The sequence below is a fragment of the Castor canadensis genome, chromosome 2 (genome assembly GCF_047511655.1).
Source record: "Castor canadensis chromosome 2, mCasCan1.hap1v2, whole genome shotgun sequence".
Taxonomy (NCBI): domain Eukaryota; kingdom Metazoa; phylum Chordata; class Mammalia; order Rodentia; family Castoridae; genus Castor; species Castor canadensis.
In genome coordinates this window covers 24,888,649-24,904,734 of record NC_133387.1, presented here as the reverse complement: position 1 = coordinate 24,904,734, position 16,086 = coordinate 24,888,649, and the positions used below count along the sequence as shown (strand labels likewise).

The window sequence follows — 16,086 nt, the reverse complement described above, 5'->3', positions numbered from 1 at the left end:
TTTTTTTTTAGGTACAGGGGAACATACCCAGAGCCTTTGCATGCAAGGCAAGCACTGTACCATTGAAACATCCTCAGGCTTGAGAAGTTATTATATATTTTTAAGTAATGCTAATTTCTGTTTCATAGCACACATTACAACTGTATTTTTTAAGAAAAGCAATCAGTTCTTCCATGTCTGATCACCTACAGAAGGAAAACTTCACTAAGGTCAGCTGGTATGTTCCCAGCCCCTTAGACCAGGCCTGGTGTATAGTAGATGCAAAATTAAAAGTTGTTGAATGAGTCACTGGAAGTGCAAATGACTGAATACTTGAATATATTAATAACCCTATTAAATAGGCTCTGATCTTGCCTCCATTTTATACATCCAGAAACAGAGACTGTGACTTCAACCAAAGTCTGCCTGATTCTAGAACACTTTGTTTGTGGTGCTGGGGATGGAATCCAGGGCCTTGTACATTCCGGAAAAGTGCTCAACCACTGAACCACAGCCTGTGCTCTTGATTTTTTTGAGGCAGGGCAGCTCAGGTTAGCCTTGAACTCTATATAGTACAGACTGGCCTCTGCCTCCAGAGTACTGGAATTACAGATACGTGCCACAATGCATGGCTCCTGACCACTATATTCAGTGACCATTTGGGAGAATAAAAATCATCATGGCCCTGGAAAAAAATTTTTTTGAAATAAAGATATTCTGAATGTAAACTCTTCAAAAGCAACTTTCTTGTAAATTTAGATCAAGATTGGGAAAGACTGTTATCCTCTCTCTGAGGTAGAAGCATGGTTCGCCTAATCTGTATCAGAATATTGATTAGTCAAGTGGATCACTGCCAAGAAAGCTATTTCTTGAGCTCTATTGCCAAAAGTACTTTGAGCTTTCACTCACCCTAGGAGGGGGAACCGAAAACTTTTTGTACAGATTAGCTCCTTTCAAGAACAAAAGTCCCTTTGGGGATTTACTATTTTCTTCACCTCCCCTGGTGCCTATGTTCATTCCTGTGGCCTCGTGGTAGGACTTTGCTCCTAGGCAATTTTCCAGTTCAAGAGAGATCCTCAAGCCCCTGCTGACCCCACAGTGTGCAGCACCATGCCTGATTAACTGGGCAAGGTCAGACTTGCCTTTTATAGCACCCCCAGAGAAAGACTCTCTGCTAAGAAATCTCAGAAATGCCTTAATTCTCTGGATATGAGTAGATTAGAGCACCATAGATGCTAGGAACTCTGAGCTTTTGCCACTTTCTTCCCTTAAAAGTGATGGCAGTACTTCTGTTGCAATGAGAGATACAAAATGTTTTGTTTATATTTTCCACCCCTCCCAAAACTGTATTAGGAATATTATCCTCTGCTACTTAAACCAAGGAGGGAAATCGTTTCAAATTATCCATCGAATGATTAGCAATTACAGAATTATATGAAGACTAAAAAGACCTCAGCTAAACCTGTCAATAGCAGTAGCTATCACCAGCTGCCTGTTGGTCACAGTTGAAAGTCTTGGACCTTTCACCCTCTACTGTATATTGATAAATGGGTTAGTTATCAAAGCATTTTATTGTACCAGAAGAGGATTTATTTGTTGCTTTGAGAATCTAAAATGCCTAGTGGGGAACCCGTTGAGGCCAACAAGAAGGGAGAGCACATTGAATACTTTATTGTCAGTGTCTAATTGGGTCTGCAGGCATAGTTCAGTCTCATCAGAGACAGTCCTGAGAAACAAAGCTCTGTTATGTCAGACAAACACTTTTTGTGTGATTCTTAATTACTTTCCCATGGGTTCCTTATTTCTAGGTCTCATCTATTCAGTTATTATAATAAAACATAAATTACTTCAGGCATTAAAGCAGAGAAGGGTAACTGGATCCTAGGAACTCATAGGTAATGACCATGGGCTTGCATTAGGAACTTTAATCTCTTGCTACCTTAGTGTTCCCTCTGTCCTTTTGCATATTCAAGTTCTTCTGTGTGTTCTGAATAAAAACTTAGCCCTAGATTAATGCTGTCTGGCAAGAATGTCTTTGGCGACTTCTTGCAGCTTCCCCCTTCCGACCTGTGAATAGGACTTTCTAGAAATGATTGGGACAGTGCAGTGGTTCCATTTAGGTGCTTCCCAGAAGTGTTAATTTGTATGGTGTAAAGAGTAGAGAAGCCAGGCACTGGTGACTCACGTCTGTAATCCTACCTACTCAGGAGGCAGAAGTCTGGAGGATCGCAATTCGAAGCCAGCCCCAGGCACATAGTTTTCAAGACTGTATCTTAAAAACACACACACACACAGAAAAGGGCTGGTGGAGTGGCTGAAGGTATAAGCCCTGAATTCAAACTCCAGTACCCCCCACCAAAAAAAAAAAAAAAAAAGACTAGAGAAGCCTCAGTTCTTCCAAGGTTTGGAATTTTAGAATTTTAATCAATTTTTTCCCTGAGGGTTTTTTACTTCTGTCATTCCAGCGGCTTCATACACAGATAGCTCTGATGATGAAACATCCCCCAGGGACAAGCAGCAAAAGAACTCTAAAGGAAGCAGTGACTTCTGTGTCAAGAACATCAAACAGGCAGAGTTTGGACGAAGAGAAATTGAAATTGCTGAACAAGGTAAACAAAACAACCACTTTTTGCTTCTCTTCCTGTCTATGTCTTTTTGTCTGCAATGATCCCTTTGTATGTCCTGGTATCTGATAGTTTGTGAAATTTCAGTGTGACACTAAAGAATACTTATAACAAAAGAATCTGAGCTAATGGACTGAAGGTGTGGTTCAAGTGATAGAGCGCCTGCCTGGCAAGTGCAAGGCCCTGAGTTCAAAACCCTGCACTGCAAAAAAAAACTTTTTTTCACCCAAGAATTTGAGCTCAGGAAACACTTTGGGGAGGGAGTGAACTCTGGTGGGTAGAGAACAAGCCCCTGGATAAGGAGAACTAGCATATGGAGAGTCACAACCCTGGAGCATTTGCCTCTGAAAACCTCTTATAAAAGAAAATTCAGGTCTGACGTTTTGATCGCTTGAGAAACTCAATCTAACAGAGAATCTGATCAGGGAAAGATCTTAACCTAAAAAAAGTAAGTTTTTCTGTTTATTCTTTTATCTCTTGTCCCTCCTAATATTGCTGTGTTTGTATCGGGCCTTTTCAGAAATGCCTGCACTGATGGCTTTGAGGAAGAGAGCTCAAGGAGAAAAGCCTTTGGCTGGAGCCAAAATTGTGGGCTGCACACACATCACTGCTCAGACTGCTGTGAGTCCTTTTCCTTTCTCTTCTTAATAACAATAGTATTACCACCAGTATTGAATATTTGTAACATGCTAACATTGAGTTAACATCTGAACGAGTATTAGTTCATAATCCTCATTAAGCCACGGAAAGCAGGTATCCCTCTTTCCATTCTGTAAGTAAGGAAGCTGAGGCTCAGAGGGATTCAGTAATTTGCCTAAGATTATACAACTAGTAAATCACAGAATTGACACGCGAATATCATTATCAATGTACTATATTGTTTCCTTTTATCTTTCTTTCCAGTGTCATTTCTATAAGGCAACCTTATGTGTTGAGCTGTTTTCAGCTGCAAATAAGAGAAAACCTGATTCCACCTGACTTACACATAAAGGAATTTATTACATTACATGGGCTAGAAGTCCAGTGGGAAAGCAGACTTCAGATGTAGGATCTCAGGGCTTCCATTTCACCTGTTTAGGATTCTCCTGGAGCTGCCTCTGCAATGTACTTACTTAATCCTCAAGCTGATACCAAGGTGGTCACAGCTTCTCTAGTCATCACAAACTTACATGAAAAGAAAGAAGGACCATTTCTTCCTCTCTTCCAAGAACCAAGAAACCTTTTACAGAAGTTCTCAGAATACTCCATCTCATTGAGCTGAATTAGGTCACATGCCCATGTTCCACCAGTCCCAGCATGGGAAAGTCAATATAAAATCTTAACTGAAACGTGAAGGAGGAATAAAAGAAAAGTAATTTATAATAAAATGAATTTCCTCAATATATTAATGTTTTGGCATAACTGTACTAGAATATAGTCAGGTATCTGTACTTACAGCATTATTTGAGTAAAAGTGCTAAAAATGCAGATGGATGGAAATGTGCTTTTGGTTCCAGAGCATCAGAGTAGCATTACCAAATTAAATGATTTTCTGAAATAGTAAACAACTCTCTGTAAATTTCTAAACAACCACAATAAAAAGTATAGGTTTTGTCTTGATTTACCCAATTGTTGAATTCCTGGAAAAACTATTATTAGTTTATATTAAAACTATAAAAATATTTTTTGTTAATATGTAAGATGGAATTAGGTCCTAAGCTCAGATAATTATAAATAGGGTTTTCATCTGGGAATGGTGGTACATGCCTATAATTCCAGCTGCTTGGGAGGTAGAACTAGGAGAATCATGATTTGAGGCTAGGAAGACCCTATCAAAAATAAACTGGGCATGGTGACACACACTTGTTAATTCTATTTACTCAGAAGGAAGTCCAAGGCCAGCCCTGGGCAAAAGCATGAGATGCGATCTGAAAAATAAACTCAAGGCAAAGGGGCCTAGAAGCATAACAAGAACACTTCCCTAGCAAGGTTAAAAAAAAATCTGCACCACCAAAAACTAAAATATTTTCACCCATGTAAACTTTGATTGGGACATTTGAAGATCATACCCTATTAGCACAGTTTCATTATAAGCTGCTGTCTTGCACTTGCAGAATGTCCAGATCCCTGGCCCTGCTAAATGCCAGTAACACTCCTCTCATAATCATTATGACGATCAAAAAATTCCCCACAAAGTTCCAAACCTCCTTTTCTGAGTCATCACCAAAGACAAAATAGATATTAAGTTGCCAACCATATTGAGACCACTACAGAGAAATTGATGTATTGAGAAATGGTCTAAAATCTTTTATGGGATTTGTAGGATCTGAATCATCTGTGTGGCCTGATCAGCTTTCAAAAGATTGTCTCTCCTGAAGCACACACTTATGTGTCACATTCCTAGAGAAGGACAGTAGAGATTCCTTAAGAACAGACAGCTTCTGTCTTCACTATGAGACTTTTCTGGATTGTATGTTCTCTAAGGAAAAGAGTACCCTGACTGCCCAAATTTAATATAAATTGAAAAGCTATATTTTGGAGCTATAGACTAATGAATTGAGAAGAAATACTCCTTAAACCTTTTCTGGGCCTCCTCAGTCAGGGTATATGAGACTTCAGTGTGGTGAATTAAAATAGTAGGTGCTTCTCTACTGTCTCATGTTGCTAATCTAGTTTATGTTTTACCCCCATGCTCAGTAAACATTACCACCTTTCAGGGTTACCTCCCTTATTTTTCCTCAATGGAATAATCACCATTAGTTTACCAGTTTTAATATTATTTTATTGTTCCTATCCTATATGTTTTTCTTTTTCTTTACAAAAGTGCTTTGCTTTCATTTTTTTTTTATTCATATATACATACAATGTTTGGGTCATTTTTCCCCGCTTCCCCCCACCCTCTCCCTTAACCACCCCACCCTCTCCATCCCCCCCACCCTCTCGCTTCCAGGCAGAAACTATTTTGCCCTTATCTCTAATTTTGTTAAAGAGAGAATATAAACAATAATAGGAAGGACAAGGGTTTTTGGTAGTTGAAATAAGGATAGCTATACAGGGAGTTGACTCACATTGATTTTCTGTGCGTGTGTGTTACCTTCTAAATTAATTCTTCCCAAACTAGCCTTTTCTCTAGTTCCTGGTACCCTTTTCCTATTGCCCTCTGTCGCTTTAAAGTATCTGCATTAGTTTCTCTGTGTTGAGGGCAACAAATGCTATCTAGTTTTTTGGGTGTCTTACCTATCCCCATACCTCCCTGTGTGCTCTCAATTTATCATGTGATCAAAGTCCAATCCTCTTGTTATGTTTGCCCTTGATCTAATGTCCACCTATGAGGAGAACATATGATTTTTGGTCTTTTGGGCCAGGCTAACCTCACTCAGAATAATGTTCTCCAGTTTCATCCATTTACCAGCGAATGATAACATTTCGTTCTTCTTCATGGCTGCATAAAATTCCATTGTGTATAGATACCACATTTTCTTGATCCATTCATCAGTAGTGGGGCATCTTGGTTGTTTCCATAACTTGGCTGTTGTGAATAGTGCTGCAATAAACGTGGGTGTGCAGGTGCCTCTGGAGTAACCTGTGTCACAGTCTTTTGGGTATATCCCCAAGAGTGGTATTGCTGGATCAAATGGTAGATCAATGTTTAGCTTTTTAAGTAGTCTCCACATTTTTTTCCAGAGTGGTTGTACTAGTTTACATTCCCACCAGCAGTGTAAGAGGGTTCCTTTTTCCCCCGAATCCTCGCCAACACCTGTTGTTGGTGGTGTTGCTAATGATGGCTATTCTAATGGGGTGAGGTGGAATCTTAGTGTGGTTTTAATTTGCTTTTCCTTTATTGCTAGAGATGGTGAGCATTTTTTCATGTGTTTTTTGGCCATTTGAATTTCTTCTTTTGAGAAAGTTCTGTTTAGTTCACTTGCCCATTTCTTTATTGGTTCATTAATTTTGGGAGAATTTAGTTTTTTAAGTTCCCTATATATTCTGGTTATCAGTCCTTTGATGTGTAGCTGGCAAATATTTTCTCCCACTCTGTGGGTGTTCTCTTCAGTTTAGAGACCATTTCTTTTGATGAACAGAAGCTTTTTAGTTTTATGAAGTCCCATTTATCTATGCTATCTCTTAGTTGCTGAGCTGCTGGGGTTCCATTGAAAAAGTTCTTACCTATACCTACTAACTCCAGAGTATTTCCTACTCTTTCCTATATGAACTTTACAGTTTATGGTCTGATACTAAGATCCTTGATCCATTTTGAGTTAATATTGGTATGGGTGATGTACATGGATCTAGTTTCAGTTTTTTGCAGACTGCTAACCAGTTTTCCCAGCAGTTTTTGTTGAAGAAGCTGCTTTTTCTCCATCGTATATTTTTAGCACCTTTGTCAAAGACTAGTTGGTTATAGTTGTGTGGCTTCATATCTGAGTCCTCTACTCTGTTCCACTGGTCTTCATGTCTGTTTTTGTGCCAGTACCATGCTGTTAAAACAGCTCTTAATCCAAGCAGTTGGGGTAGTATACTTCCTTTTTTAAAAAAATCCTTGGAGGTGTGAATGTGATCAAAGTACATGATGTATATATATATAAATGTCATAATGAAACCATTATTTTGTACAATTGATATACACTAATAAAAAAAGAAACAAAAGATAAAAATACCAATTAAGTTTATTAATTGATGTAAACAATTGAAACGCTTCCTAAAAATAAGAGAATCCTTTCTCCATCTTTATTGAAGTAAAAGTAAGTCAGGATCAAATCAGTAGATTAAAATTTTAAAATAATTTTTAAAACTTTGAAATAAATACAGTGTGTTACCTCCCATCACCGACAAAATCAACATGAAGGAAAGAAAGATTCATTTTGGCTCACAGTTTCAGAGGTTGTAGCCCCTGGTATGTTGGCTCCATTGTTTTGGGGCCTATGGTGAGGGAGAGCATCCTAGCAGGAGCCTTGTGGAAGAAAGAGCAAAGCTGCACCTCATGGTGGCTGGAAAGTAAAGAGAGAAAGAGGAAGGGACAGGGATTCCAGTATCTTCTTCAAGTGCACACCACCAATGACCTAACTTCCTTCCACTAGGCACTACCTCATAAAGATTCTACCACCTCCCAACAGCCCCATCAGCTAGGGACCAAGGCTTCAACCCAAGAGCCTCTGGGGGACACTTAAGATCTAAACCGTTAACACACAGACATACAGAAAAGTTACAAGTACAGCACAGTTGGCTTTCTTTTCTGAACCATTTAAGAGTAAGTTGCTAACCCTAATACTCGTTCAGTCCTTTGTAGTCCTTTCAGGCTGCTATAATAAGATACCTTAGACCAGGTAATTTATAAACAACAGAAATGCATTGTTTAATAGTAATTTATGAGCCCTAGAAATTTATTATTTACACTTCCGGAGGCTGGGAAATCAAGTTCAAGTACCAGCAGATTCAGTATCTGGTAAGGGCCTGTTCTTCATACATGGCCCTTTCTTTTTATCTTCATATGGAAGAAGGGGCAAGCAAGCTCCTGTAGGCCCCTTTTATAAGAGCTCTAATTCTATTCACAGGGGCAGAATTTTCATGATTTAATTACTTCCCAAGGCTCTTGCCTCTTAATACCATCACCTTGGAGGGTAGGTTTCAAAATAAGAATTTTCTGATGACATATGTATTCAGAGAATAGCAACCCTCAAGTAGCTTTGTATATATTTTCCATGAATAAGGACATTTTCCTATACAATCAGTATAACGATTAAAAATAAGTAAAATATTTCTGGTGTTTCTCTTTGATCTGTTTTTGTTTGTTTTGTTTTTACTTTTTTCTTTTTTTGGCAGTACTGGGGTTTGAACTCAGGGTTTTGTGCTTGCTAGGCAAACACTCTACACTTGAACCAGGCCTCCAAATTCTGATCTGTTTTTATAGTTTCCATCTCTCCACTGCAATTTCCTATCTGTTCGTGGTTGTTGTCCACCTTTTCACTAGATCCTTGATATAGACATAGCAGTCATATTTACTTTAAAGTTCCTGGCTGATTAAACACGGCTCATTAGAGAATCTGGTTCTATTGATTACTTTGTTTATTGACAGTGGGTTTTTCACTTCACCATGTATCTTTTTTTTTTTTTCCAGCACTGGGGCTTGAACTCAGGGCCTATACCTTGGGCCACCACCAGCTCTTTTTTGTGATGGCTTTTTTCCAGATAGGGTCTTGCAAACTATTTTCCTGGGCTGGCTTTGTAGCATGATCCTCCTGATCTTTGCCTGCTGAGTAGCTAGGACTATAGGTGTGAGCCACTGGCCCCTGGCTTGAAATTTTTTTGAGGTGTTTGTATATTGGTTTCCATTATAGTCATGAGTTGGGCTGGATTCAGATTTTGCTGTATACCATAGACTTCACACTCCTTCAGCAGTGGGCTGTTGTTACCTTGGGCATTGAGGTTACTGAAGGGCTTTCCTCAGTGTTTGTTCACCCTGAGAACCAAGCTGCTTCTGCACGTGCATGCCAAAGGGAGGCTGTCCTCAAGTACATGCCCCACCTACAGCACTAGACTTCTGATCCTTATTTCCAGGGGTATCTTCATGGTGAGGGTAAGTGGGGTTCTTAGATCTTCTGGTCCAGTCAAGGTTAGGCAGGCTTCAGTGTAGGCAGGGCTTTCTCAGTATTCCTGCCTCTCCTTTCTGTAGCAGCCAAGTATTGACTTGTATCTGTGGCGAGTCCTGGGCAGAAGATATTTTCCTTTCCCTCCTAGACAGCTGAGCGGTAGTAGACCCTTGGTGCATGTCAGTGAATTGTCTGTCCTTGGCTCAAGAAGGTCTACTACTCTCCCAGGAACAGAAAGGTTTTGTTTCCCCAGGAGCAGTGGATCTTTGACTTATCCTGAGTGGGGAGAGGGGACAAAATTTCTAATCTTTCTACAGCTAAAGCTTTTGCTTCCCTTGAGAGAAGAGTGTATATAGGGATGTGCCCAGTTTCATGCCTATCTCTAAATATAGCCAGCTAGCAACCTGCCCCTAGTCTGTCTTGTGAGCCCTTGTTTCATGCCTGTGAATGTGAAATGTCCTTGTCTGGCTGGGGGCTACCAGAAATTCCACATGGCACACTTTTCTACACTTAGCCTTTAATGAAAGTTTTAGCTCATTTTTCTTACCCTCATTTATCTTAGCCATCTGTTCCTCCCATGCTCACCAAAGGTAAAACAATCTTCCCTCTCCCTTTAAAAGGACTTACCACTCTTTGGAGTTCAATTCACTTGGTTGCTTTATGACCTCAGCTCTTGGATGGGTTCAGCTCTTTGTAGATTATCCAGCTTTTTCTTGTTGTTAGGATGGAAGTTTCTTTTGTTTTCTATACCCTAAGCAGAAGCAGAAGTATAAGTCTGTTTTGTAACAAAAAATATTTTGGCTCTGAAATCCTTAGTTTAATTAAGTATTATTGGGAGGCCCAGTATGTAAAGTAGGTAAAAGCATAGAGCTCAGCTGGAGTGTCCTCCCATGCCTCCCCCAACCCTTGCCCTCTGCTCAGAATACTGAAGAAGTTCTATAGAGCACAATTTGAAAATCGCTGGTCTAAGTTATTTGTATGTATTTGCTATCGTCAAATATGTAAACTTAATCTTGACTAGCTTTTGGTGAAGCCTTGTTCATCTCCCGCCTTCTCTTTAATGCAGGTGCTTATGGAAACTCTGGGTGCTCTGGGGGCACAGTGCCGCTGGGCTGCCTGCAACATCTATTCCACTCTCAATGAAGTGGCAGCTGCTCTAGCAGAAAGTGGTAAGATCTTTTGTTGGTTCTCTATGTCTTTGGCTAAAGTAAGTCCCTGGGAAGTTCCACTGTTTCCTTATACATGTTTGAAGAAGGTTGACAGTAAAGGAGCTTCTTTGAAAGAAATGGATTCCCATTTTTAATGAGTTTGTTCTCTTTCTGTGCCTCTTTGGCCATGCATGATATAGTTAACATTTGTTTTATAGTTGGTGAATACTTTCTTATGTCTAATATTTTGCTGTTTGTGTTTTGCCTTGATTCACTGATAGAACACCAATGAACACTACTTACTGGCTTAGGTAATATGGACTAGAGAAGAGAATGCTTCAGCCACAGTGAAGCTCTGCTGATTTTCCAACAAGTGGTTTGCCCTGGTTTAATGTTTGATGTTTCTGCTTTAGCAGTAAAGAGGGCTTAACCTAGCAGATTAATATTTGGTCACAACATCCACTGATGGTTGAAGGACAAAAGAAATAGAGAAATGTGGACTTAACCAATTTTCTTCATTCACACTTTGGCAACAATACATAGATCAGGGTACCAAACACTTGCTTCATAGCTCCTGGGATATTCTGGGAAAGCCCAATAGAGTATGCATATCTCTCCTTTTGCTAGCACTTTTGGCATTTCATTTGTTCTTTCATTTATATTCATTTATTTATAAACTTTTATTGAGATATATGTGTGTGTGTGTGTGTATATATATATATATATATATGACAGAAAAATATGCCAATGAATTGTACATATTGCAACCTTTTCTCTCTTTTTTTTTTTTTTTTCAACAGATGCTTATTGATTTACTCTAAGAGATAAAGGGACAAATGAGGCAATATCTTTGCCCTCAGAATCCTGTATTGTAGTAGAGGAGATAATATACGTACATAAATAACGACTTATAGATAAGGACTTATAAATAAGGACATATATGATAAATGTCATGACAGAGCATAAATCCATATTCAGTAGTACACAAACACTGGGCTTAGAAGAGTTCAGATTCCTTTAGAGCTCACTTCCTGCTTGCTTAAGGAGACTTCATAAGGAAGTATGACATTTACCTGGGCTATGATGTAAAGCAATCATTGTAGCAGACAGAGAAGAAAATCAGAGTTTTCCTGGTGAGGAAGGAATGATGACTAAAGTATAGAGGCAAGAAAAACCAAGGCAAATTTGGGAAATGGTGAAAATGCCAGTTTGACTGTCTCAAGAAGTATTTATTTCTACTTTGTTCTTTTTCCCCTTACTTAAATTTTTAGTAACCATCATACTCTTGTCTGTTTTGCTTGTCCTCTTTGAGGTAGCAAGAACAGAATGACCACCAAAAACAAAGAAATGGATAAAGGGGCTAAAGGTAATGCCAATAAGAAAAGAGAGTCAATTCAAGGAATGTAGGAGAATAAGAGAGTTAAATTGGGAAAAACCAGCACTTTCTTGCCAAAATTTGGGAGTCAGCACTTTTTACAGCTTTTAATGGTTTCTCTTTGTCCCTTTTTCATAGGATTTCCTGTCTTTGCATGGAAAGGAGAGTCAGAAGATGACTTTTGGTGGTGCATTGACAGATGTGTGAATGTGGAGGGTTGGCAACCAAACATGGTGGGTCAGATTTCTGTTAATACAATTCTGTAAGGGGATGGGATATGGTGGGAGACTGTGGCCTAGAAGAGGTTTTCCTAACAATAAGGAAGGAAAATAGCTCCATTTCTATCTGATGTACCTGGGTTTTCAGCAGAACTCAGTATTTCTGCTTAGGAAATCCTCAAGGAGGATCTTGCGTCTTTGAGTTTGAGGCCAAATTGGGTTACATAGCAAGTTCTAAGCTAGCCTGAGCTACATAACAAGACCCTGTCTCAAAAAAAAAGAGGGTCTTAATTGTTGGTGCTGATGTTGGAAGCATTGAAATGCTATTCAGAATACATGGATAATGCTTTTCCATCCTCTGCCACTGCATATAATCCCCAAATAGCAACCACCAAAACACCAAACAAAGCCCATACACCTGAGGTACTTAGGTTTCTCTCTGTAATCCATATAACTGAGTTTATGTATTATGATGAACTCCCAAGTTCAAATTTCTTCTCTTTATTCATTCCCCACCTTCAAAAAGATAAACACAGTGCAAGGCCCCAAGTTCAATCCCTAATATTGAAAAGAAAAAAAAAGATAACCAGACAAACTTTAGGGTTCTTTTTTTTTTTTAATTTATTTTGTTTTGGGGGCAGTATTGGGGATTGAACCCAGGGCCTCATGTTTGTTAAGCAAGCATTCTACTACTTGAGCCGTGCTCCAAAGCCTATGCTTTTTAGTTTGTTTTTCAGATAGGGCTTGTGGTTTTGTCCAGGGCAGCCACATCCTGCTTCTTCCTGAGTAGCTGGGACCACAGACATGTGCCACCACACCTGGCTTGGTGGTGTTTGTTTTCTTTTTGGCAGTGCTGGAGAGTGAACTCAGAGCCTCATGCTTGGTAGGCAGGCACTCTCCACTGGAACCATGCCCCCAGTCCTCTTTTGCTTTAGTTATGTTTTGGGGTTTTGTTTGTTTGTTTTTTTGGGAGGGGGAGGGTGGGATAGGCTCTTGTGTTTTTGCCTGGGCCAGCCTGGACTATGATCCTCCTATTTATGCTTCTCACACAGCTGGGATGGCTGGCATGCACCACCATGTCCAGCTATTGATTGAGATGGGGGTCTCACTAACTTTTTGACTGGGCTGCCCTCAAACTGTAATTCTCCTATCTCTACCTCCTGAGTTGCTGGGGTTGCAGACATATGTTACACTCCCAGCCCATGTTTTATTTTTTAAAAGATCAGTTCTAGGACTGGAGTGTAGCTCAGTGGTAGAGCACTTAGCATGCATGGGGTGTTGGGTTCAACTCTTAGCACTGCAAAAAAACCCAAAAACTCAAAAACAAAATAAAATCTTGAAGACTAAAAGTACATTGGAGTCATACAAAGTATGAGGTACTCTTGCTTTGCAAGCATTTCTGCATATTAGTGAGAGGAGAAATTTGGAAACTGACTGAAAAGCAAAGTGGTTGCTTGCTGCTAAAGATCATAGAGCAGGCCTCACCTGGTAGCCAGCAGCCTCTACTGCAGTATGTGGTCCAGGTCACATGGCACAAAGTGCTGGTCTGAGAAAGCTAGGTAAAGCCTTCATATCCCAGAGGGGTGCACTGGGGGGGATGACAGTGGCTCTAAGATGAGTCAGCTCATTCTAACAATTTTAATGGTGCCAGGAGAGAGTCATATTGACAGACAATAAGACATTCTGCCAGGGGGTTTCTCCTGGGAATAAAACACTAATTTTATAGCCATGAACACAGGGAGGATATAGCATTGTACCCAGAGAGCTTTTGCAAATTGGTGCCAGCACAAATGCTGGAAAGGTTAATGAAGAGAGTCAGACAAGGACAAAAAACAGTTGTCACCCCAGGAAACAGGACTCAACCTCTTTGGATCCGGTCTAGATCTAATACTTTTCCTTCCTTTCTAACCTCAGGAAGTTCCCTAACAACAAGAATTTCCTGCATTAGAGTTGCATGGGGAAAATTATGGGCTATAGGCATTAAAATATTGTGGATAACAACTATCTGCCTATATCAGATGTTGGTTTTTTTTTCTTTTTTCCAGAACTGGGGATTGAACCCAGGACCTCAGGAAGTGCTCTACCAGTTGAGCCGCACCCTTAGCGTCACTAACTCTGTCCAGGCTGGCCTTGAACTTGCAATTCTTCTACCTACACTTCCCCGGTGGCTAGGATTATAGATGTGTACTACCACACCCGACTAGAAACCTTTGATTAAAAGGGAAGTGTAGGCAAGACTACCACACAGAATCTCCAGTTATTCAATTTTTTTTTTTTGTCTCCAATCTTTTTTGTGGGTAGGGATCAGAGGCAACAAGGGAAAACCCCCATAGGATTCTATACATGCAGGAAGGGAGAGAGAAACTCACAAAATCCTTTGGGTTTCTATTTGTAATATGGCGCAAGGGTAAGAAATATGAGAGTCCTACCTTTGTCTCTGTTCTGTAGCAAGATTTGATTGAGTCAGAAAATGCATCAATAGTAGGAGGAAAAGCAAAAAAAAAAGAGAGAGAGAGAGAGAGATCAGATGATAGACTGGAGGTTGGGATTTTGTGCACCTTGGGGTCCAGGATGGCATTTTTGGTACTTGTAGTAGGGTTGATATGACAACTGCAAAATGGATACATGCCAGCAAAGGGTAACTCTGTTCTGTGGGGACTTTGCAGCAGAATGGATGTGACAATTTAGAAAGTCCCGCTAAGCACTTCCAATAGCCCAATGGTAGTATTCCAAGCTGGCCTTTCTCTAGCTTATTTATAATTCAAAAACCTTCCTCTGCTAATGAAAGCTCCAGTGGGCACAGCATTGTGTTTATCTTTAATCCCAACCTGAAATAGTGATACGCTGTTCAGAGGCTTGCTTACACACCTACATGCTGCACGGTTCCCTGGTTATTTTTAATTTGGTTTATACAGAGTGCAAGGTTGTGCTAGGCAAAACCCTGAAGTGCTACATGATAGATTAGGTGGGAGAGTGCTTATTCTTTCAGAGAAGTAAAAGATTAACAAATACAGCTTTAAGCCATTACTTTGAGAGGGAAGCTAATTATCTTTTATTTAAAGTAAGTCTTGACCCAATACACTTAAAGTCTTTAATTTAACCAGTAGAAATAAGCTGTATCAAGTTTAGGCTTTTTCAAGATCTGTAGTATGTTCAAGAACTAGAAGTCTAATCTTAATGGGGTTTTTTGTTTGTTGTTTGTTTTTTCTTTAATGCTTATCAATAACCAATTTTTCAGATACCCTTTGAGCACTCAGGAGGCTGTGGCAGGAGGATCATAAATTCAAGGCCATGGCTGGGCTATATAGTTAGTCCCTGTCTCTAAAACTAAAAATAAGAATACTCTTTGAATCAGTTTACCATCTTTCTGGTTTTCTCATTGGTGGACTAATTTTTTTTTTTTTTTTTTTTTTGGCAGTACTGGGGTTGAATTCAAGGTATCACGCTTGCTAGGCTGGTGCTCTACTGCTTGAGCCATGCCCCCAGGCCATAAATTAAAATTTTGACATGTTTGTTAAAAAAGAAGAAGAAGAACTAATGGTCTAGATACCCTCTAAAGCTGTCTATCCATAAGAAAATTGTCATCACTTGCCATGTGTTTTGTATAGCAGACATGTCATGTGGGAGGTTCATTTGGCTGTGAGAATTACAATTGGCCTTTCTTCCCCCCTTGTCTTTTACTTGATTATGGTGACTATTTGGTAGATTATTGTGTTAACTCTGGCTTTAAGTTAGTTTGGAAAAGCATATGAGAAATTTGAAATATCTATAAGTTCGAAATTGAGATACAAGACCCAGAGAGGCAGTGAAGCCTGAACCTTCCACAAAATGAATGATGTTACTCATGCTTACTGTTACAGATCTTGGATGATGGAGGGGATCTTACTCACTGGATTTATAAAAAGTATCCCAACATGTTTAAGAAAATCAAGGGCATAGTTGAAGAGAGTGTTACTGGAGTCCATAGGTAAGATTTAACATGGGTGTCCCTATCTTCATGCGTACTAGGCATATTGTCTTGTAATCACATACAGATAGAGCACATTATGCTAAAAATTGGAGCCTTCTATGCAGTGACCAGCTCTGGGTCTGAACACTTGTTTTTTAACTAGTAACATAAAAACCTAAAATATTGAGGGGCTCAAAGGGGAGAACAAGTAGGTCCTCGTGTTTTCT

General features: G+C 39.6%; 1 protein-coding gene across 11 annotated transcripts in view; it reads left to right on the top strand.

The window, feature by feature from the left end:
* Ahcyl2 (adenosylhomocysteinase like 2) overlaps positions 1–16,086 on the top strand; it is a 174,793-nt gene that overhangs the window by 132,914 nt on the left and 25,793 nt on the right. For all 11 annotated transcript variants that reach the window (XM_074063435.1, XM_074063425.1, XM_074063471.1 and 8 more), the window contains 5 exons: positions 2,445–2,588; positions 3,124–3,224; positions 10,236–10,338; positions 11,831–11,925; positions 15,771–15,877. In XM_074063435.1, the coding sequence (XP_073919536.1) occupies positions 2,445–2,588; positions 3,124–3,224; positions 10,236–10,338; positions 11,831–11,925; positions 15,771–15,877 (550 nt within the window). The remainder of the gene's footprint in view (positions 1–2,444; positions 2,589–3,123; positions 3,225–10,235; positions 10,339–11,830; positions 11,926–15,770; positions 15,878–16,086) is intronic.